The sequence below is a fragment of the Zootoca vivipara genome, chromosome 10, assembly GCF_963506605.1.
Source record: "Zootoca vivipara chromosome 10, rZooViv1.1, whole genome shotgun sequence".
NCBI lineage: Eukaryota > Metazoa > Chordata > Lepidosauria > Squamata > Lacertidae > Zootoca > Zootoca vivipara.
Window position 1 is genome coordinate 41,265,950 of NC_083285.1, and position 22,802 is coordinate 41,288,751.

The window sequence follows — 22,802 nt, forward strand, 5'->3', positions numbered from 1 at the left end:
TTTTCAATTCAATAAGCAGCACCTTTTAACAACCAATGGACTCACCTAATGAGAAAGTCTCGAAGTAGAGCAAATTCACAGTGACTGAGATTTTCCACTGTAAATAAAGGGAAATACATTAACCATGCCTTGAATGGTGGTTCTGGTACAGTATTACAGAACTCAGAGAAATACATAAAGGCCAGCTTCCACCTGAAGTACCACTAATAAAAGTGGCTTGTTTGTTGTTTTTCAGGCTCTCCCATATAGTCTAAGCCAGGCATGGGCAAACTCAGCCCTCCAGATGTTTTGGAACTACAATTCCCATCATCCCTGACCACTGGTCCTGTTAGCTAGGGATGATGGGAGTTGTAGTCCCAAAACATCTGGAGGGCTGAGTTTGCCCATGCCTGGTCTAAGCAAACTAGTGAATTAGGTGAAACAGTTCACAGGAATTTCATTATACTTTATCAGTACTCCACACCTGCTTATACCACACACCCCCATGGTGGATTCTATACACATGTAAAAGAATGCTGTGAAAATGCTTTTTTAAAAACGTTTTTAAAAATACATTGAATTTGGCATCTAGTGTTGCCATCTAGGGTCACATTTGTATATTGCACTTTACAACACATTTAAAATGTTTTATTTGCAGCTGTATAGCTGAGTCCCATCACCGCTGGCCTGAAGGCAGGCTGTCTAAATCATATACAGTAGGATACCTATAAAGCCTTGATTGTCAAATAAGAATTGTCTACAATCTTTCTAGGTACCTTTATGCACTACCAGATTAGTTTAAATGTTTAGCCCAGTCTTGAAAGTATTTGTGGCCCATTCATTTTGTGTGCTAACTCAGTTAATGCTAAGCCAAGCAATGGCTTAGTGCAAACAAGCAAGCAGGTGGGTTCTTGCAATGAAGCTGCTGATTTCCTCCCCCAGTCCTGCTGTCACAGCACTACCCAATCCTAAACCATGCTTTGGCTTACTGTTTACCTTTCCCTTCCCTGGGCTCATGGTTTGTTTTGCTCCAGACAAACCACAAGCTGTAGCCAAGGTTTGTTCTTGATTTACTGCTCATGGTTTTTCAGAGGGAGACAAGCTGGGAGCTCAGGTTTGGACATAATGCAAAGGCAAACCATGTCTTAGCCCCAGGAGAAGGACTGAGGGAGGAGTGCACTAAGCCATGGTTTGGTTTTGTGTTATGTGCAAACCGGGCCATCATGGGCAACTCTGATAAACATATCCACTGTTTATTCATTCGAATTATTACTGGCAAACACCTTCTGTTGAAGGAGAAATAAATGATGGCTGACAATTCCAGGGAGCACAAATGGCAACAAAGCAAGACATCTCTGCCAGAAACACCCACTGCTCCATACTGAGGCTCCCTGCCGGGAATGTTGACTTTGCCATTTTAGCTTCTGCAACCTATTGGCAATCTAAAAACGCAACAGCCAGAAACTGTAGGATCACCATCAGCTTACCTTCGATGACTCCCCAGGGTGTCTTCCTCCCCAGGACCCTTTTCCCATTCACTTGATATTCCTTGTCACTGCCCACCACAGCAAATGGCATACTTTCCTGCTGAAAATATACAGTGAAATGACTTTGCTTCTCTGCGTGACAATTGCTTGTTTTTCTTTCTTGTGTTTCTTCCCCAGCTTGCTACATACTTGATTCTGTCCCAGTCACCAACCCCCACGCCTAGCAGACACGCATGCTGGCCCTTCCCACTATACTCGTTTCAGCATTCCAATTCTTTAGACTGTTGACACCCTTAATATGAAATTTAAAGCATGTTTACTCAAAAGGAAGTCCCATGTAAACTTATAGGAAACAAACATTTGTAAGGACAGGAACCCCACATTAACTCTTAATTAAGCCCCCCAAAGCACTTAATTCTCACCTCAGGGACTACAAAATATAAATGTATACAGTTATAAGTTTGGAAGAATCCATTTCTTATGCTTCCATAGTGGCTGTAAAGTTTACAGCCAACTTTTACTACATCCAACTCAAATCAAGCATGGTGAGAACCAAGAAGACTCAAGTTACCCCAGCATCTCCAACAAGAAAATCTACTCCATAATCTGAAGCACCCTACCCTGATTTTGTCATTCTCTGTCTTATCTTCAAGGTCCTCATCAAACTCTTTTTGGGGGTAAAATTCGATGCCATTGATTTCCAGTTCCTTGCGGACCTGGGTAGAAAAATAAAATAAAATAAAATTCAAAGCTATGAAAGAGAGAGTATTCCTGGCACAACACTAAAGGACTGTGTGTTTGTTTTTTACTGGATGTTTCCCAGGATACATACCCTCTGTTTGAACTCAATCTTCTCCTCCAGAGTCATGGTGTCTGCCTTGGCGATAACTGGGATGATGTTGACTACTTTGCTCAAGTGCTTCATGAATTCCATATCCAAAGGTCTTAAGCTACAGCCCAGGAAAAAAGACTATTAAGAAACCACCACTACCTTTAATGAAGAAGAGCATATTGCCTTGCTCCCAGCATTCACAAATTTAAACCCCTTCCCGTTTTTATTCTGTTTCTAGGTTAGAAAGGGGAAAATGAACTAGAGTCTTTCTCATCTATAGCTCTGGATCTCTACTTCTCAATTTCCTCCATAGTCATAGCATTAAAAACCCACTGGATACATCCAGTGGAAAGATAAAGAAATAAGAGGGAGACTTCAATATGGAAAAAATTGAAGTAAGGTGGAAAGGCATCCTGCTTTACAGAATCTCGTGTGAGCACTACACAAGATGATGTGAATTTTGCCAAGTAGACATTTGCTGAAAAACCACGACTGGTAGCAGCTTCCTAAAGGTAAACGTAAAGGTACCCCTGACCATTAGGTCCAGTCGTGACCAACTCTGGGGTTGCGGCACTCATCTCACGTTATTGGCTGAGGGAGCTGGCGTGCAGCTTCCAGGTCATGTGGCCAGCATGACAAAGCCGCTTCTGGCGAACTAGAGCAGCACACGGAAACACTGTTTACCTTCCCGCTTGGAACGATACCTATTTATCTACTTGCACTTTGACGTGCTTTTGAACTGCTAGATTGGCAGGAGCTGGGACCGAGCAACAGGAGCGCACCCCGTCGTGGGGATTTGAACCACCGACCTTCTGATCAGCAAGCCCTAGGCTCTGTGGTTTAACCCACAGCGCCACCTGCATCCTAACAACTTAAACAGTGCATGTGTGAACCTAAGAATATAGGTTCATGGGAGCTTCCTGCCAATTATGAACATGGGCAGGAATAGACAAGCAATGGTTGAAATGTTCTTTTCTGGAACTCCATTTTCACCAATAACGTTAGAGGGATGTCCGACATAGCACACTCTCATTATGGCACAAAAGTGGAAGAGATACCAGTTACTATTAGGACTGTGCAGCCCCATGGCTACCCCATCATTACCTTGGTCTGCTGTGTGGCTTGTCAGGGGAGACTTGTGCACACTGCACATGGTACCAGGTAGTTTGTGGAGACCCCTGTTTTGTTCACATAGCATCCCAGGGCCCTCCCACTCCCCTTCCTGCCCAGTCTTATGGGCATGCACCAGAATGGATGAGATACATACGAGTGACCTGTGGGGGAGATAAAGTAGAGACAACAGTGGACTCTCGTGTCTGGGATCCGTTTCTTTCTTGCAATATTGACCTCCTCCTTCAGGAACTTCTCATACTGCTCATTAATATATTTCTCAATGGGCTCCCAGCTAGGAGGGTCAGGGGGAAAAGAGGTAGACATACCGTTATCTCATATTCAAGGAAACTAGATTGCAATGTCAATAGTCCAAGCCTTGAAGAGGATCCTTCAATATGAACTTGGTTTTGGAAGATCCATGCTTTCCCTACTCCTCCCCACTTTGGCAACAATCAGAGTTCCTGCAGCCCCACTAGTGGGTCCTAATGTGGGAATTGCTGAGCAACATAAGCCCTTAATGTGGGCCCAAGGTCTGTTTTTGTAGCTTATTTTTATCCTTGTGTATTAAGCATCACAGCGGGCACTTGACTGGTAAATATTGTAACACTACCATCCCTATGGTGCAGACTATCTTGGGTTCTTGGGCACTTGGGCACTGGACAGGAGTCTGCCTCAGAGCAAAAATAATAATAATCTACCCATCTTAAGTCGTGCTCCCTTCATCTAGCTATGCTAAGTCATGCAGGAGAAAGAAAGTAGGGAGGAGACTGAGAATCAGCGAAGGAACAAAACACTCACCAGTTTTCATTGTTGATCTGGTCACCAAATCCAGGGGTGTCAATAACTGTGAGCTTCATTTTGACACCACCTTCTTCAATAACTGGGGGAGAAATGTTACAGTTATCTTCCTCCAAAACTGAACACTTTTATAGAGATGATAGCATGAAGGCCTTTACATAGTACTGAGCGAGTAAAGGAGAGGCTCTTTTTAAACATATAGATCTATGTGGCCCTTGTAGAAATAAAGTTCCTTGTCTAGGGCATTACAAGATCTAGCTTGATAGCAAAAGGAGAGCACAACAGAGCCTGGGCCCTTTGCAAAAATCCCCAATAGACGACAGAGGGGGGAAACCCTATAAATTTGGATCCAAACAGAGGCCTGCTTCTGTATGGCACCTCTCCAGCATGGGCTTACCCACACTTTCCTTTCCACTGCTCTTTGTAGTCATGGTCCATGTTTGAAGCTGCATCTCTGAGAGCTCTTTTTTTTTTTTTGAAAACCCAAATTGCCATTTGTTGTCCTTCAGCTAGAAAGAGCGGGTTTTGCATCGAAAGCTCCAGGGCCAAAAAAGGGTGCTCGGACACAGAGCTTTGAAGCCTGGAGAGACCAGGGCAAAAGGTAAGTGTGGATAAGCCCTATAAGTGGACCTTTAATTTGGGGCATGTCTTTGTCCAGAAGGACATATCCTCAAGTCCAAGAGGTTAGACACATTGATCCTTGGGTGGCCCACTGATTCCAGGATGGCCTATTACTAAAAGAAGGCACCGTTTCCCATGCAATTGGCATATGCTAATTTATATGTATAGATGCAAATTTAGAAATAAACACAATACACTGCATCTCATCATAGTGGGGGAGGCTCTAACCAGGAGACCGATGTGCCTGCTCACTGCTGCTGGACAACTCCAAGCCAGCCTGCTCCTTCTTCCTATGACTTTCATCCTTAAACTGGACTTGGACCAGACCTCTTGTCAAATAGTATACACTTCCAAAGAGTTGACTGTCTTTTGAAAGCACTTCTAAGACTGTCCTCTGTAAAACACATGGACACCCTAACTGAACCTCAAGCTAGTCCGAGTGAGAGTCCACATATTCTGTCACCGTATGGACACGGTCACTTTAGCAACTCTGGACTAATTCAGACAACAATTGAAAGGACTTCATCACATAAAGACAACATGCATTCTCTGCCTCTGCCATTCCCAGTCATCCATGCAGGGACAGCATACCCCAATGCAGTCACAAGGTGGCCAACATTGAATGGTTGATCAGTCAGTTAAAATCTACGACTTGACCATGCAGTTTTGGGCTATGCATGTCAAGCCATCCCCACAGAGATTCCTGGAGATGGTACAGGCAGGGATGGCACACTGGACTGTGCACTGGACCAGACTGATCCTTCAGGGGTCATTCAGACAAGTCCTTTGCAACATATGGAGGTCTCCTGGGCCTCTGCCAGCCAGGGCTTTACTTCCTGGAACACCCCAGGTCTACTTTCCCTCTCCTGAAAGCTCTCTTTGATGTAAACATTAGGCAACTTTACCATGCCCAATGGCCTTGATTTCCACTGTCTTAGGGATCTTCTCCTCGCGGCTCCAGCCTGAAGACTTGCGACTGACTTGGGATTTGAAGAGGGTGTTCACAAGTGTGGATTTGCCCAGTCCGCTCTGGCCTGTTAAAAGAAGCGTACAGGATTTGCCACAGCCTTTTCAAGCCAGTCAGCAGAATCATTTATAACCCGGCTGCTGGGAGCTGAGAAGGCACTGGCTGGTGTAAAAGTAAGAGCTCATCAGGACGATGGCTTCCTGGCTTGGCTATCAGCAGACAACGGGGAGAGCAAGCAGTCATTCCCAATGAAATGAAGGTTTTCCTTGAGATCCTCTTGTGATCAGCGCCGTCTTAAGCGCCCCTGTCGCCATGGTGCGCCGGATCTCTCCGGCGCCCTTCCGCCCCGTTTCCCAGCGCGGTGGGCGGGTGGGCGCAGCGCTGCTGCGCGGCGGGCGGGCGGGCAGGCACAGCGTGATCTCTCCGGCACCCTCCCGCCCCATTTCCCAGGGCGGTGGGCAGGTGGGCGCCGCGCGCAGCTGCGCAGCGGACCGGCGAACCGGCCGGCCAGCGGGCGGGCGCAGCTCGCGGCGCCCTCCTGGCGGGCCGGCGCCAGGGTGCCCTGCGCCACCGGGGGTCTACGACGAGCTGGCCCTGCTTGTGATAGTAGATGGGGCAAGGCAGGCATGTAGATTGTGCACAGGCCATGTTTGTCTCGGGTCATGGCTCATGTTGTTAAACAGTGGTAGTACAGTGGTACCTCGGTTTTTGAATGTTTCTGTTGACGAACATTTCAGAACTCAAACACCGAAAACCCAGAAGTAAATGCTTCCAATTTCGAACGCGCCTCAAAAGTCAAATGGCTTCTACTGGGTGTTTTTCAATTTTCTCAATTCAATTTGCAGACCTCCCTTTGAGCCTCAGTTTTCAAACATTTCAAAACTCAAACAGTCTTCTGGAATGGATTATGTTCAAAAACCAAGGTATCACTGTATTGAGGTTAATGGAAGCTTTCCTTCTAAAGGCAACTCCCTGTTTACACATGTCCAATTGATGCGCCACCACGCTCACACACATCATGCCAAACCTGGAAGTCTTTGAAAATGGCAAAAATGGCCCTGAAAGAGTCCAGAAAGGGGAAAAAGGCACAAAACATCATCAATCAAGCCCATGAGTTTTTGTAAGTGCAGTCCAAGGACCCCTTGCACCGACTGATGAGGCCTGTGGAGCTTTGGAGTTTGAGAAAAGTTTGGAGTGATTGTGGTGGACTTTGGCAAATTTGTCATCCTTCTTGCCAGTCTGGTAAGTGCTGCCAGTTTTTCGAGGGTTTCCAGAGGGCATTTGCAGACATTTTCAATGGTGTTTCAAATACCAGTATGTGCGATTTCGAAACATAACCCTCGTGTAAATTGGGAGTTGCCTGCGTTGCATGCTGTGGAGTCACAATTGCAATTTGAACCATGGTGAGGGGAAAGGGTTTTATAACCCTTCCTCTGTACTGGAGAGGGGGAATCTTTTTCAACTGGAAGGCTCATTAGCTTCTGGGCGACCTTCTAAGGCCACATGCCAGTGGTAGGCGGGGCCAAAAGCAAAAGTGAGTGGAGCAATGAATATCAACAGGAGACCAGTTTCTAGACACACTCAAACATACCCTTCTACACCACAACCCCCTTCCAGCTGCCCTCCCCACCACATTGGCTATTAACCTTTTAAAAGCTGATTAACTAGCTGCCTAGTTTAGCCCCCTGGCTTCCTAGCAAAGCCTCCCTTCACAAGATCCTTGGATTCAACCCTTCCTACCGACAACCATGATGTTGAAGTCAAATCCAGTTTTCATGGTCTTCTTGCGCATCTGCTCTATGATGGTGTCAATCCCAATGTAGCCCAGCAGATTTGAATTCATACCCACGGGTTTCATTGGCACGACTGGTTTTGGCCGTGGCTCTGGCACCAGCTCAGACATGGCTGCTTCAGGCTTGGTATCTACTGGCCCTGCAAGTGGAGAGAGGAAATAAACAGTATATTTACTGATGAAATGAGATCATATGTGATAGACCTGTAAAAGGGTAAAAGAGTATTGGGAAATAATTTATAATGAACTGAAAAAAATGTTTAAAAGTACTCCCCCCCCAAAAAAAACCCAGAGTCCTTTTGTTGAGGTTAATACAGACGGAAATTCCCAGGTGTCAAAAAAGGTTATTTATGTATGCCACTACTGTGGCTTGTGTTTCGTTAGCCCAAAAATGGAAAATGAGCAAAGTCCCAACTAAAGAAGAATGGCAACTTAAACTGATGGAATATGTGCAGCTTGCAGACCTAACATATAGAATAAGAGAACAAGAAGAATATACATTTAAAGAAGACTGGAAAATGTTTATTGAATATATGGAGGAAAATTGTGTATACAGTATTTGAAAATGTGGGCAGCATTAAGATAAATTCAACAGTGTAAATAAGTTTTGATGGATGTAATAATGGAAGTCATTGATATTTTAAGGCTGTTTAAATGAATATTCTAAAATGTAAAACAGGAAATTTAATAAAAAAATAGAAAAAAACAACAGTATATTTCATAGAAAAATGCCGGGTCTCTTCCATTTCCATTGGGAAAGGGAAGAACAAATCGAGACAGCTTCCCCTCAAAGGCCCTTCTCTCTATCCATTTGTGCTTTTGCAGATGTGCTTCTGTTCTTATCTTCTTGTCATTGCATGAGCCATTTGATGCATGGCAGGGCTGTCTGCCCCATGAAGCAAGGCCATGGCAGTGACATATTGTGGTGGGAAGTGGAACCTACGGTGGCAGCGCAGCACAGAGCCTGGTGGCAGCACCATGCCAAGGGCCCACCAAACTCTAATGCCAGGCCTGCAGGGTACAGTACCCTGCATGAGATCTGACAAGTGAGAAATACCACCACATCATGGTAACAACAGTTCCTTATTTAGTGATTGATTCCGTTGATTTGCAGTCCACAGCACCTTCTACTACAGGTGGTGGATAGCGACAGGCTGAAAACAGAAAAATCCTTAAAATACTAAAACAGGGCCTTGCAGAATCATGTCCCTGGTCCCTCCCCCCACAAAGTAGCTGAAATTCAAAGGTTTTAGTATATGTGCTGCCGAAGCGAGCACAAATTCAAAGGTTTTAATAAACCACAGCCGATTACCTTTCAGCAATTTTCATCGAAACATCAGACTATCCATGCACTCCTTAGGAAAACTAGACAAAAGGTACTACAGTACTTTGCTTTGACAATGGTAAGGATCCAAGAGACAAAATTTCCATTCAATCCAGTCCCTAATTTGTATTTAATAACTCTTTCTCCCAGAACATTTAGCTAGAGTTTTCACCACTAAAAATAAAAAAATCCCTTTTTAAGGGATTGATGAAAACTGACATCTTTTCACCCGAAATGAGAATTAAGTGCTTTGGGATCTTTCCAGCACAGAGACTGTCACACTCTTTAAGGAACTGGTCCTACCCACTCATAGAACACCCTGTACCAACAGCAATGCCCAGTTGTGTCAAACAGCCAGCAGCCTCTAGTGCTTTGTATTGGTGCCAAGTTCTCATGGCATGGGTGTAGGCAGGGGGGGGCAGGAGGGGGCAATTGCCCCCCCTAGAATCAGGGCCACTGGCCAGCCTGCCCCACTGCCCGCCCGGTGCCGTCTCCCTTCTCCCTGGCTGGCTGTGGGGCGGGCGGCGGGAAAGCACCAGAGCCGCGCAAAGCGTTTGGCTGGCTTTCCCTCCCTCCGCCCCACAGCCAGCAAGGGAGAAGGGAGACGTCCCTTCTAGCCGGCTGGCTGTGGGGCGGGCGGAGGGAAAGCCAGACAACCGCTTTGCGCGGCTCTGGGGCTTTCCCTCCACCTGCCCCAGCGATTGCAGAGGGGGAGGAGGGAGTCGGAGCAGCCCGATTTCGGGCTGATCCTGGCTCCCCCTCGTCCCTTCCGATCGCGGAGGGGGAGGAGGGAGTCGGAGCAGCCCGATTTCGGGCTGATCCTGGCTCCCCCTCGTCCCTTCCGATCGCGGAGTGGGAGGAGGGAGTCAGAGCAGCCCGGTTTCGGGCTGATCCTGGCTCCCCCTCGTCCCTTCCGATCGCGGAGGGGGAGGAGGGAGTCGGAGCAGCCCGATTTCGGGCTGATCCTGGCTCCCCCTCGTCCCTTCCGATCTCGGAGAGGGAGGAGGGAGTCGGAGCAGCCCGATTTCGGGCTGATCCTGGCTCCCCCTCGTCCCTTCCGATCGCGGAGGGGGAGGAGGGAGTCGGAGCAGCCCGATTTCGGGCTGATCCTGGCTCCCCCTCGTCCCTTCCTATCGCGGAGGGGGAGGAGGGAGTCGGAGCAGCCCGATTTCGGGCTGCTCCGATGTGGCCCCGCCCCTTGCTCCCCGCCCCTTGCTCCCCGCCCCTTGCCCCCCCCCTGATTTTCATCCTGGCTATGCCCCTGTCTCATGGTGAGAAAGCCCTTCAGAAACACCTCAGCACTGTGTTGTGCCTAAGAGACTGTGCTACAAATCTCATCTTTGCCATGAACTTGCTAGGTGGTCTAAAACAAAACACAGCCTCAGTGAAGCACGTGGCATCCTCATGTGGCTGCCAGGATCCTGGCCCAGCCCACCACTATGTTGATGCCTGTTGTGCTCTCTGCCTGCACACACACACACCTGACAGGCAGCTGAGTCTGGCAGCCACCTGCCCTTTCCATTTCCCACAATGCACCTGGTGTAGTGTAACCATGAGGCATTCTGGGAAATTTACATGGTGGTCCCAAACCACCTGCCTCTCCTCATAGCACTCCTGCCGCTGCCAGTCACCACCAGGCAAGATCAGTGAGGTCTATTCTGATGTGGGAGGAGACCAAGCAGAAGACACCAAACCTGGAACTTCATCTGAAGTTTGAGGACAACAATACTGGCCGATTTTATAGGGTTAATGTAAGGATTCCAGTATAATACAGTGGTACCTCGGTTTATGAACACAATTGGTTCCAGAAGTCTGTTCATAAACTGAAGCGTTCATAAACTGAAGCGAACTTTCCCATTGAAAGTAATGGAAAGTGGATTAATCTGTTCCAGACGGTCTGCGGAGTACTTGTTCATAAACTGAAGCGAACTTTCCCATTGAAAGTAATGGAAAGTGGACTAATCCGTTCCAGATGGGTCTGCGGCGTTCGTAAACCGAAAATTCGTAAACCGAGGTGTTCATAAACCGAGGTTCCACTGTATGTGCAAAGCACTTATCAGCTGAAAACATAACAGTATCATGACTACCGTGCTACTGCCCATGGCCTTGCAATGAATCCATGGCAGAAATAGGATTGCACTCATTCAGGATCGCTGAGTTTTCATGGTGATGATTCAGAGTTCTTTTGATAGATCCAACACATCATTCAGCCTTAATTTATCTGACATTCAGTGTCAAGAATAAGATATACCCTGATTATTTTCTTTATCCCAGCAGCCACCACTTCCAAATGCCATTTCCACTGAATGTGCAGCTGGGCTTTCATAGAGGGCTTGTCTCCAGTCTGGTGACCCAGGTTTTTCTCCACGTAAGTGAAGAATCAGCAAGCTCCGGATCAAGGATGTGAGAGCCAAAGTGAGCTCTCCATCACTGGAAGTTTCTCATTTAACATTTCACAATCGGTTTGTGATTTTTGTACTGATGGACTATCCCCTGAGGTGTCTGTTGTCTTTTTAGAGCTTTCTTGAAGCTGGTGCCGGCCATGAACACCTCCAGCAATTTGGCAAAACATGAGAAGCTCTTGCTGCCTTTTCTTCCTTTCTTTTTGTTTTAAACCATTTTGTGCTGCATTCTCAACAGCCCAATCCTAAGAGCTGCAGTTTCTTCTATTTGGGATTGCCCTAACATGTGTCCATAATATGCACACATAATAATACGTTTCAACAGACACTAATTGTGGATCTCCTGTTGCATAGCATTGTGGGATGAAAATACACAGGCCCACAAGCTGAGATGCATACCCCAAAACATAGCTGCCAAGTTATCCCTTTTTTTAAGGGATTTTCCCTTATGCTGAATAGGCTTCCTCGCGAGAAAAGGGAAAACTTGGCAGCTATGCCCCAAAGTGGTCTTGATCAGCACTATTTTTTAGCATCCCTGAGGCCCAGATTCTCTTCCTTCCACATGCCAGTTCCTGGTAGACCACACAGCTCTTTGTTCACAAGCATCCAGCCTTTTAGAGTGGAGTTGTTCTTATTCTGAATAGCTGCCTAGAATTCCAGCCTATTCTACCTCTGCCAAGATTTCCTCTTTCTTTCAGGCAAAGCCTGGCCAAGGATCTCCCTGCTGCAATGAACTTGCCCTCCTTTAAAAAAACACAACTTCCTCTACATCCTCTGGAATCTGGTACAGTGTTTTCTACTTGGTGCTAGTAACTGTTGGCTGCTGAGCCTACAATAGGTGCTTGCTGGTCCCTTAATTGCCTCTAAAGAGGTGTCCGCATCACCAGCTTCAGACAGTGAAGTTGTTGGGTTTTAGGTGCATTTCACAGCTCTTTGCCCCTAGCTGTTCACATCAGCGCAGCTTCAATTCACTTCTGTTTTTCCACATACCAGGGGTTGTTGATGAGGCCCAGATGTCTTGCCCTATGCAAAGGTGTGAACACCTTGGCTAGAGATGAATTAGGAACAGCTTTGCGGTGGAAAGAGGATTTAAACCTGGGTCACCCCAGTAATAGCCCAACATTTTTACCACTACACCACACTACTCTACCTTGCCGTTCCCCGAATCAGCGGTAGTTGCCCGAGTCTTGCTGTTGCCCCAATAATTTGCTGTGCAAACAAGAATTCGAGTTACGTGTCCCCTCCTTCCATAGCACCAGCATAGCAACAGCAGCAGAGTCAGAGGGAGTCAGAGAGGATTTCCTTCTGTCTGTTTGTCTTGGTAAATTATGAGCTGTAAAAAGGAGCCAAAATTGGAGTTTCCCCTCCTCTCTGCTCCACCCCCGTATGGAAGTTCTGAGCAAAACCCCAAAAGGCCCCGAGACAAGGATTCCAAACTGATAATCTGACATGACTGGGTGATCTGTAAATTTTATAGAGGTACACATTTTGTCTTGCCAGAATTACAGCTTAAAATGAGGAAGGGCTAGTCCTACCATTAAACAGACCAAAGTGGCCTGCTTCAAGCACCAGATTTGGGGCAGCAAATTATATCATTTATTCAGCAGGCTTTTATATTTTTGCCATCTTCAAGATACTGTTTGGATTTTCCACCTCAGGCATCAAAAATATTAAGGATCGTATCAAAAATAGGATTGTTCTCCTTTGCAAAACATTTTTCAACCCTGATGAAAATTGCTGCCCAAGGGTTGGGTTAGCTGATAATTGGGCTAGTTGAATTTGAGCTGTATATTCCCTCTGGTCAACACATTTAATCACATCTCTAGAATTTGCAGCAGCCCTTGGATTTTGTTGGCTTAGGGCCAGAGGATAATTAGTAACTTTATTTTAAAGCAATAACCCCTGATGTAATTATTTTCTACAGTCTAGATATGGAAAGCTCTTCTCTCCCCCCCCCCCCCGCCCGTTGCCTTCCTTGCCTTTGTCTGAGTAACTCTATGGAGCAAAATAATAGCCAGCTTTGATTGAATACACCTCCAGTTCTGCTGCCTGCCCTTCAGTGGGGATTTGGCTCCATTTTCAATGCAGCTTGTGAAAGCACCCACCCACAGGACCTCAAAAGGAACGCACTGAGCATACCTCCCCTGAGAGCTGTACTATTCTTATTGCAATAGTTTGCATGTGGCTTTCTAGTTAGCAGTCTTTTTAAACCCTCTGTCATAAAAAAACAAAGAGAAGATACAGGTGCTGTTTCCAGACCTTTGTTCCAACACCCCCCCCCATCCTATTAAAACAACAACAACCAAAGTAGGCTTTAGGATAGGCCAACCTAGTGCCCTTTCAGGTGTTGTTGGCCTACCCATAATTCCTGGCCATTGGCCATCTTGTCTGGGGCTGAGGGGAGTTGTAGTCCAAAACATCTAGAGAAAAGCAGGTTGGGGAAGCTAGCTTTAAGACAATCTATTCTCAAGTAGGTCACAACTGCACAAAGCTGTGCAGACTCACCAAGCTCTGGCTAGCAGATCTGTTTTTCAACACCAAGGGATCTTCCACACTTCTGCTCATCCCATGCCTAGAAAGCATGGATCCAAGCGGGATCCACTGCTTTCTCCTTGGAAACCTAATTTTCAATGCTAAATCGGAGCAAACATCAATTGATGTGTGCTCTGATTCAGTGAGCTTTCCCAGGGGAAAGCAATAAGGTGAGCGGAATTGTGGATGAGCCCTAAATCCCAACCTTGGAACACGTGGAGACAATAATAAAAGGCTGCTCTTGACAAAGCAGAGAATTTTTCTGAAGGGAATCACTCTTTGTGAAGATACATGGACGCTGATTGTGAATAATCCGAAGCAAGGTTCATGTATCTTCACAAAAGATGCTACTTCCTTGAGGATGTGAATCCAATACCCTTTTTAAAAAGATCAATTCAGGTAAACCTATAAATGTCTTACTCCAAATCAAGGCCCATGGAGTCCTTTGAGGTAGGCATTGAGAAGGCCCCTACCCAAGACCTTGAAGAGCCACTACCAGCCAAAGTAAACAATCCTGAGCTAGATAGATCAATGGTCTGACTCTGAATAAGACAACTGCCCAGGTCCCCATGAAATGGCTCAGCTAAAAGGCAGGGTACATTTGCTCCAACCACATAAGACAGTGTAGTTCAAACATTTGCACTCTTTTTTTAGATGACTAGCACTATTCCATCTACAACTGTGGCTGTCTGTGCACACACCATACATTCAAAGAATATTTAAAGCACATTTCCCCCACCCCAAAGAATCCTACAGTTTACCCCTCACAGGGCTACAATTCCCAGCACCCTTAACAAACTACAGTTCCCATGAGCATTGGGCTGGGGTGCTTTAAATGTGTGGTGTGCACACAGCCACAATAGCTGCAGCTATTTGACATCGGGCATATTCCCTTGTATGACAGCTCCTGCTATTAACACATTCCCCTAGCACTGTATTCATTCATTCATTGATTCATTCATTCAAGCCTCCCACTCTTCCCTGCCCCCCTTTAATTTACAGCCCTTTTGTGCCTGCTACCCAGCCCCCACATCACCACACCCCTTCTTCCCCTTTCACCAAGCATTGCTTTCCATTTCCCAGCCACCCCAGCCCTGACACTTTCTTTCCCCACCCATTATCCCACAGGACTCCAGTCGAGGCCCACAGACAACGGCCTCACCACCCAGATCGGGGGTCCCTGCCATCATCCCACCCGTGGTCCACTCCACAATGCCTGAGCAAGGTTTCCAATATGACACACATTCATGCCACCGAACGGGAAAGAATCGCCTGTGGTCAGCAACAGCCAAGCCAGCTGCAAGGCAGCTCACGCCTCTGAGCCAGCTGGGAATTAATGTGCGCTTTCACAAAAGCCCCAGTGTCTCTGATGCACCATCGCAGCTGCCCTGCCTGCTTCCCCCTTGACACCAGATGGAAGAAGATGAGCAGGAAATGCTGCTTTCCCTTTCCACAATCCTCCCTCGCAAGATTAGCAATGCCTGTGCCAGTCTCAATGCCAAACACCAAATGTCTTGCTGAGCCGAGAGTGCGTGCCGGATCTCAGCATCCCTCCTGCATCTCTGAGCCCTGCCATAAGAGCATGCAAGCATCCTCATGGACCACCTACCTTTGAACATGAATCTTTCTTTGTCTCTGGAATTTGATCCTTCTCTTCACTTCCCTCTGCCTAAAAGCTGCCTCTGGGATTCTGATTGCGTTTCTCTCTTTCTTTCCTTCTTTCCTTCTTCTCCCTATGTCTCTTTCTCTTTCTCTCTCCTTTTTCCTTCTCCAATGGATATTTCAGATAAGCAGAGATGCTGATGCCGCCACGGCCATGTTCACGTGACCTGAATATTAAACATCCCTGCAAAATCTCCCCCAGACTCTGCCTCCCTCTCTTCCCGGGATCAAGGGCTGTATCATCCAAGCATCTGGGAGACCTTGACTGGATTGGTGGGCATGGAAATGTGTGCTGGCTCCTGAAGGGAGGTGCTGTGATAAATGGGTTAGCTGAAGCCAGAAAATTGTCCCCTCCCCGCCGCACATATATACTCTTTCTTCCTTGCCTCTCCGCCCTCCTTTCTCCTCCCCTGTTCCCAGGCAGCTTTCATATGCCACTGTCTGCTGAGCATCTCTAGAGACAAGAAACTACTTCATGAAAAGGGATTGTTAACTCTTTCATCAGACAGCAGCGTTCGCCAAAGAAATGAGGAAAGTGTGTGCCTGCATCTAGGCATTTCAGTCTTATATTTGGGTCTTTGGCTAGCTATGCCTTGGACCCCATTTAAAATTGTCATCAGCATGCATTTTTAGAAACGGTGAGAAGCAGTAACCCATTATGTGGAGGCACAGAGTGTCTGCCAGAAACGGTCTGCATGTCAGCCCAGGCAAGGAGAATCTGTCTTTGTGTCAGTGTGCATAGTGCACACACAGGATGTCTCTCCCAGTGCCTTTAGGCACCTACATCTGTGTGTGTCTCTGCGCATTTGTCACAGCAAAGCACAAATGCCTTGGAGATGTTGGGGAGCTGGGAAGCAGGTCTGCAGAAGGCAGCGAATGGAAAACACTTTCCACCTAAGATAAAATGCATAACCCACACATAAGTGGTTCTCATAACTGGATTTTGCTGCATGGGAAGTCATGAGCACACAGGGAAATATAGAAATATAAATACACACTCATGCAATCTTCACATGCAGCGATGCACAAGTCGCACAATGTTTCCTACACAAAAGCGGGGAAATGGATACCCTTTGAAAAAAGTGCTCAAGCCAATATCCAGGAAACGGTGTCATAGGGCTTGGATGCAGACGATGGATTTTGATGTGTGGTCTTGGTGGAAGCTAGAAGCCAGTAGGTACACAATTTCTGATGTGACACTGATGACACTGGTCTGGCACCTCAATGTGAATGCATTTTGAATTGCTTGTAGGTTGCTTATCCTTGTTGGACTGCCTATTTGCCTCAAGACCACCGGGGCAGACCAGGGATGTTGTGGTAAATTCTGAAGAGCAGGAGCTCATCATGGCACCCCCTTTAATGCAACCTCTAGTTTTGCAATAGAAATGTAAGCAATCTTGTATAAAAAAAAAAGTGTTATGATTTAAACTGCTAGCATGAAACAGTCGAAAACCCAACAAAGGAAGGAAGCATCCAGCCTTTACTGGATTATTCCTTTCATTCCGCAGCTTCCTACTGTGCTAATCTGTGACCAACAGTGATGTCACTTGTGTGCTGCCATCTGCCTGTTTCAAGAGACAATGGAAGAGTGAGCCATCAGGGGTAAAGTCAAATTGTTGGAGAGTTAAAGCACTTGCTGCGGCTGTAGAGACTGATACGGGAAAGACATGTTTTATTGCAGTTGGGCCAGATGACACTTGAAAGCTTTGTTATTACCTCATTCATTTGCCAGAGCAAGTGAAATGCTGGCAAATGACACCATCACTCTGGGTCTGAAAAAAAGGCCCAGAACTGTTGCTCCCCCCACCCGCCTGGTTCCTACACCATTATACCATTGATCCTGACAGCTAGCAGAGCTGGAAAGATGTCTGAAGAGTGACTGACAGCTGCAGCAGATGGAACTGGCCTACATGGATCCATGTCAGTATAAAGCACCTTTGTATATTCACTTTCACTGGGGTTTCTCCAACTTGAATGGGGGAATCAAATGGAAAAATAATAGTAATCTGCATGAACTGGTTTTGACTGGTTTTATGCTTTAGCAGAGACTCTGATGCAAGCTGATGAAACAACGTAGAATCAGAATATTATCTCATGACACATTATACCCTGTTAAGTCCCTGCATCTTGCCCCTCAGCAGTCGAGAAGAGAGAACCCCTCACGCGGCAAACACACAGCAAACACAAGACACCACTTGGGGACTTACATTCAAACCCAGTTGTATTTGTCACAGGAGACATCGTGGAATCTGCCATGAAGCAGTTGCCATTCAGAGCATGCTCCTCAAGACACTCCTGAGGGAAGGGTAGTAACATCTTTCCAGATTCAGCTAAGCCTTGGGGCGCATCAATGCCTTTTGGGATGCCATATCTGTCATTAGAAGCAAAGTCCTCCTGAACCGTTTCTTTCAGGGGTGAATTTGTGGGATCTTCTGTGGTTTTGGGAAGTGGCTGAGGGGGAGGAGGAGGTGATGGGCTTGCAGGGGCCAAACGTCTCTGGGAACCTGGCATGCCTGCATCTGAGGTATGATTTCCGTCCTCCTGGAAAAGAGTGGTTTGCATATCAGCTGAATTCTCAGCTATCCTTTGAGGCAAGGTTTGTAATCCAGACGATGGCAGATGGCTTGGTGAAGGCAACTCCTCTCTCCTTCCCGATGCTTCCTTTTGGAAGGGAACCTTCTGGAACTCCCTCCTTGCTGCCATAGAGTGTGAGAGGAGTTGCCGGCCAGCTGGAGGGGCATTGGTGCTCCTCTGAAGAGTAAATGAGAGAGAGCTTAGTTTACGTGCCTCCAAACCATTGGCTGCTGTCCACTGAAGAGACTGGGAGGCAGTAGGAGCTGGGCTTGAGGAGAGGAGCCCCTCATGGCAACGAGGAGGCTTTGGGGGCCCAAGCCTCGATTGAGGTTTAGGAATCCCTCTGCCTTTTGCCAAAGGGAGCTGTTTTGTGGGGTCCTGCCTGAAGGAGTTGAGGCAGGCTTCCTTTTTCAAGATGGGGCTGAGAGCCGTGAGCCCCCCAATTCCAAGGGAGCGAGTCGTGTGTCCTGGGATGCGGCTGGGATTGGATGAGGCTCCTAAGGTTGGAATACACCTCCGGGTCCTGTGTGGGGAAGAAGCAAAGTCCTTGTCCATCATGGGCGCTTGCTGCTTCCGTGTTTCCTAAAATAACAAAACCAAAGGAAGGGTTGATGCAAAGCACTCAGCAGCAGCAGCAGCTCTGTAAAACCAAAATAAAAAAACGCAACTCGATCCTACTGCTCTGTCCTGGCAACAAAATGCTCAATACTTTACCCAGCCAATCTGATTTGAGAGATGAGGATTGTATACCCATGATACATTTAAAGTATAGGTTAGGCTGTGAGGTAGGTTAGGCTGAGAGGCTGTGACTGGCTTAAGATTACCCAGGGAGCATCATGGGCAAGTGGGGATTTGAACCCTTGGTCTCCCAGGTCCTAGTGTGACACTCTAACCATTGCACCCACACTGGCTCTCAGTACTTTTCCCAATTCCCATCAAGCTTAACAAACTACAGTTCCCAGGATTATTTGCTGCAGGTCATGTGCTTTAACTGTATGGTGTGTGATGCAGAGGAAGGAATCCCACATTTCCTCGATATATTGCAACGCCAGTTACTTAAAATGTTAAAAATCTGAAAATTTCTATGAAGCCTTTGACAGAATCTTCATTTCTTTCCTGGGAGTGAGAGCCAAATTGGAAGAAATGCTATTCACACCGTTATGAATGGCATGAATGGAAGGGTGGGTGGGTGTGATCCAGACTGGCATATGCATTGCAGGGGGTTGGACTAGATGACCTTTGGGATACCTTCTAATTTACAATTCTATGATTCTATTATTCTACCTGAGAGACCACCTCTCTCCTTAGACTCTTGCCCAGCCACCACATTTCGTAGAAGAGGACCTCCTGGTGGCATTGACACTTTTCCCTGCTTACCCAGCGTCCTCCAGTAGTGAGGCTTTCAGAGTTATATCCATTTAATGTGCAATTCTATACCTTTAGAGACAAGGCATGCCCCAACAATCCTCTCTTTCAGGTGCATGTATAATACCGTACTTCTTTACTTGTGCAAGCTTTTCCTAATGAAAATTTTAATTATTGTCTGATGATCAACTTGTAGTGTTGAACTGTCATTTTAACAGTATTAGTTTTGGCACAGTGTTCAATGCTACTCCTGCCCAGAGTAGACCCATTGAAATTAATGAGCATGGCTGGGTTCCGGTTTCCGCCTGCAGGAATGGCGGACCTGTTTTCCATCTCTCTGACCTTCGTAAGGAATTTGGCGGTTGCTAGGGGAGTAAATGGCAACCCCCTACCCTCTCCGGGGGTTACGGAGAGGGGCCGCTGGCCCGCGATGCCCCCAGACCCACTCCGACTGTTTTTGGAGTGGGGGGAGCTTGGGCTGAGCACTTACGACGGCCAGGACTCCCGGACGCTAATCTGCATGGCGGGGATTTCCATGGTTAAAGAAGATAATTAGGCTTAAATCTATGGACATACTTCAGAAGGAGGGGAAGAAGCGCTGTTTACTGCTGAGAATTTTATGCTGCTGAGCGAGAGGAGTCAAAGAATGTACGGCATCTGGAAGAAGGATTGATGGGGACGGAGCGATAAGGGAAGCAAGTTTTTATTTTTTCTTCATATTGTTGCCTCGTATCTTCCCGGACGCGATGTCCTGGCTTGTTTGGAGTGAAAGAGAAGCAAAAGACTGTGTGAGTTGAACTTTGTTAGCTGTTGTTACTGAACATATTTCTTAAAGATGTGAAGTTGCCGATGAGAAAAGCCCCCCCCCTAGTCAGACGGAAGGAGTTCTGGACGCGTTCGGAGGATTTATGAGCTGTGACGCACTTTAAATTGGAGCAGCGACCTGAAGCTAAGTTCAGCTATAGGGCAAGGAGATCCATTAATTTACCAAGAGTTCATGGTTGGATGTTTGGGTCGCCTGCCTGAAAAAGCTGTAAATTCTATAAAGATAAATAAATCGTAAATCTTCATGGCTATGAGAGAAAATGAAAGTGATTTGAGCCTTTTAAGATGGCGCTGCTACTCCGTCGCAACAGGGAGCTCCACTAAGAAGATTTATGGGGAGGCTGGACTGATTAACTCACACAGGAGAAAGAACATCTGTGAAACTTCGTTTGACATTTATCTCAGCAGCTGGAACAATCGGATGAAAGTGGAAAACATCTAGGTGACTGTAAGGGGAAGATTTGGAATATTATGAGCTTGGAGGACGATTTGAACTTTAGAAATAAGACGGCAGTGGACAGTTGCGAGGAATTCCCAATTTCTTGAAGCATGGGAACCCAAAAATAAATTATTTAGATGATTTGGCATAACATTCGGTTTGATTGATATATATATGTGTATAATTTGAAATATTGAATGTGATATAATTGGTTTTAATTGGAAAATTAATAAAAATATTTTTTTAAAAAAAAAGAAATTAATGAGCATGGCTAACTTATGTCCATTAATTTCAGTTGATCTACTCTGCATGGAATTCAGTTGGATGCAACACATGGTGTATATTTTATGTTCATCTTTTGTTTTCTTTGCACCACTCTGATATATTATAATATGAGCACTCATATACATTTTTTTTAAAATAATGTATATAAACAAACAAAGTTTCCATTCATTTTGCGATTCCCTGGAAGCAATTTTCAGTGTGGCAAGTTTGAGGCTTTGAATAGCTGTTATGCAGGGTTTTGCAGTTCAGATGGGCACTTACATTATTTACATTCTTAATATTTCATAAGTTGCTTTGTGACATTTTGTAAAAAGCGATTAAGACATATAATGAACGCTAGAATTACTGACATATTTTTGCCTTTTGCACAACCAGATTTTTTTAAAAAAAGCCATGTTTAGCAAGCTTTTTGTTAGTATTTAAAGTCTATAAAAATAGAAAGCGAAACTTAACTGCTGTTACTAAGAATAAAATATATGTCATTGTTTCCATGGGAAATAGAGATGTTTGTGTGTAATGGTGTGTGGGTGTGTTAAGGGTGTGTGAAAGTGTGTGGGTCTGACGCTGCTCGTGGGTCTGACCCTGCCCGCTACTGGAATTAGCTCCCCCACTCAAGTTTTCCATGAGTGCAATGCCTTCAGCCCCCAAAATGTTCCTCGCTCATGACACACAGAGATAAATTTCTCCACCTTTCCAGAATACTGTTATTGTTTAAATAATTTCACAATCTGCTGATATAGAAAGATGTTTGCAATCCTTGCTATGAGATATAATATATGAAAATTAACATTATTATCTGTCCACTTGCTTCAATAAAAAGACAGAAAATACGCTGGGAAAGGTAAAACTGAATTGTATAAGGAAAGGATTCTTGTGGTGTGTGCACACTCTCACAACCCACCTTCCCCTCTAGTAATTAAACAAGGTTGACCGGGTGTTGTAGTGTTCAAACACCCACAAAGCCCCTATGACCATGAGATAAAAGAAGCATATGTTTATTTAGTACAGGAAGGATGCATTTCCCAGCTCTCTTAAAAGCTATTGTCTGTTGCCAATCAGCACTGTTTCAAGGAATAATCAGTTCGTAAAAGCTGTTGATTTTTCTGATATTTCTTTTGTTTTCCCAGAGGATTCTTACATTGAAAAAACACATCAGGAGCTTACCTGGAACGATGTAGGTGTGAAGCAGCTGAATGTCCACAACACACAACCATTTGGTGTACCAAAACTTAAAAGAAATCCAAACCTTTCAAAGCCAGGCTGCTCCCCAACCCACAGATCACAGTTAATTCTACAAAAATATTTTGACTACATCAGTCCTCAGAAAGAACATCCATTTCCAGACCTCCTGGACGTCATGGTGAATGGGGTGAGTTTCTTCTCTTTTTCTTTATCCCTTCTCTTGAACTGTTGGGTGTTTTCCCATCCTCTGCAAGAGAATAAGTGGGAGAGAGAGTCCGGGAGAACTTGGAGCTGGACACAGAAGCCAGAAGGAGTGGGCAGGAACACTGAATGAGAGCACTCATCGACTGCCCTGACTAGGAAATAAAAAGCAGGGGCGAGTGGACTCTAAAGGTCTCAGTGCACATGACCATGTCAACAACTACAAACATCGTGCAACATCCATCTTCTGTAACACTTCAGAAATGACAATATAGAGCAAGCTGATCTGGCATGCATTATGGAGACTTGGTTGGACAAGGCAAGAGAGTGAATCTCTCCCAAGTTTGCCCTGCAGGCTTTGCAATCCAGCAGCAACTAAGGCTTAAAGGAAAGGGAGACAAGGTCACAGTTGGCTTATCATG

The 22,802-nt window shown here is 45.9% G+C and overlaps 1 protein-coding gene across 3 annotated transcripts in view; it reads right to left on the reverse strand.

The window, feature by feature from the left end:
- The window catches only part of SEPTIN3 (septin 3), a 28,273-nt gene extending 5,859 nt beyond the window's left edge, over positions 1-22,414 (reverse strand). Inside the window, exons 1-10 of one of the 3 annotated variants that reach the window (XM_035126683.2) lie at positions 22,162-22,414; positions 17,717-18,665; positions 7,538-7,729; positions 5,736-5,864; positions 4,210-4,291; positions 3,566-3,703; positions 2,299-2,416; positions 2,087-2,182; positions 1,467-1,563; positions 46-97 (exon numbers count right to left, since the gene is read on the reverse strand). In XM_035126683.2, the coding sequence (XP_034982574.1) occupies positions 46-97; positions 1,467-1,563; positions 2,087-2,182; positions 2,299-2,416; positions 3,566-3,703; positions 4,210-4,291; positions 5,736-5,864; positions 7,538-7,729; positions 17,717-18,641 (1,829 nt within the window). In that variant the 5' untranslated portion in view covers positions 18,642-18,665; positions 22,162-22,414. Of the gene's footprint in view, positions 1-45; positions 98-1,466; positions 1,567-2,086; positions 2,183-2,298; positions 2,417-3,565; positions 3,704-4,209; positions 4,292-5,735; positions 5,865-7,537; positions 7,730-15,456; positions 15,647-17,716; positions 18,666-22,161 lie in introns of those variants that run through there. The other 2 variants (XM_035126681.2, XM_035126684.2) reach the window with 2 other exon arrangements.
- Between the last annotated feature and the right edge of the window lie 388 nt (positions 22,415-22,802).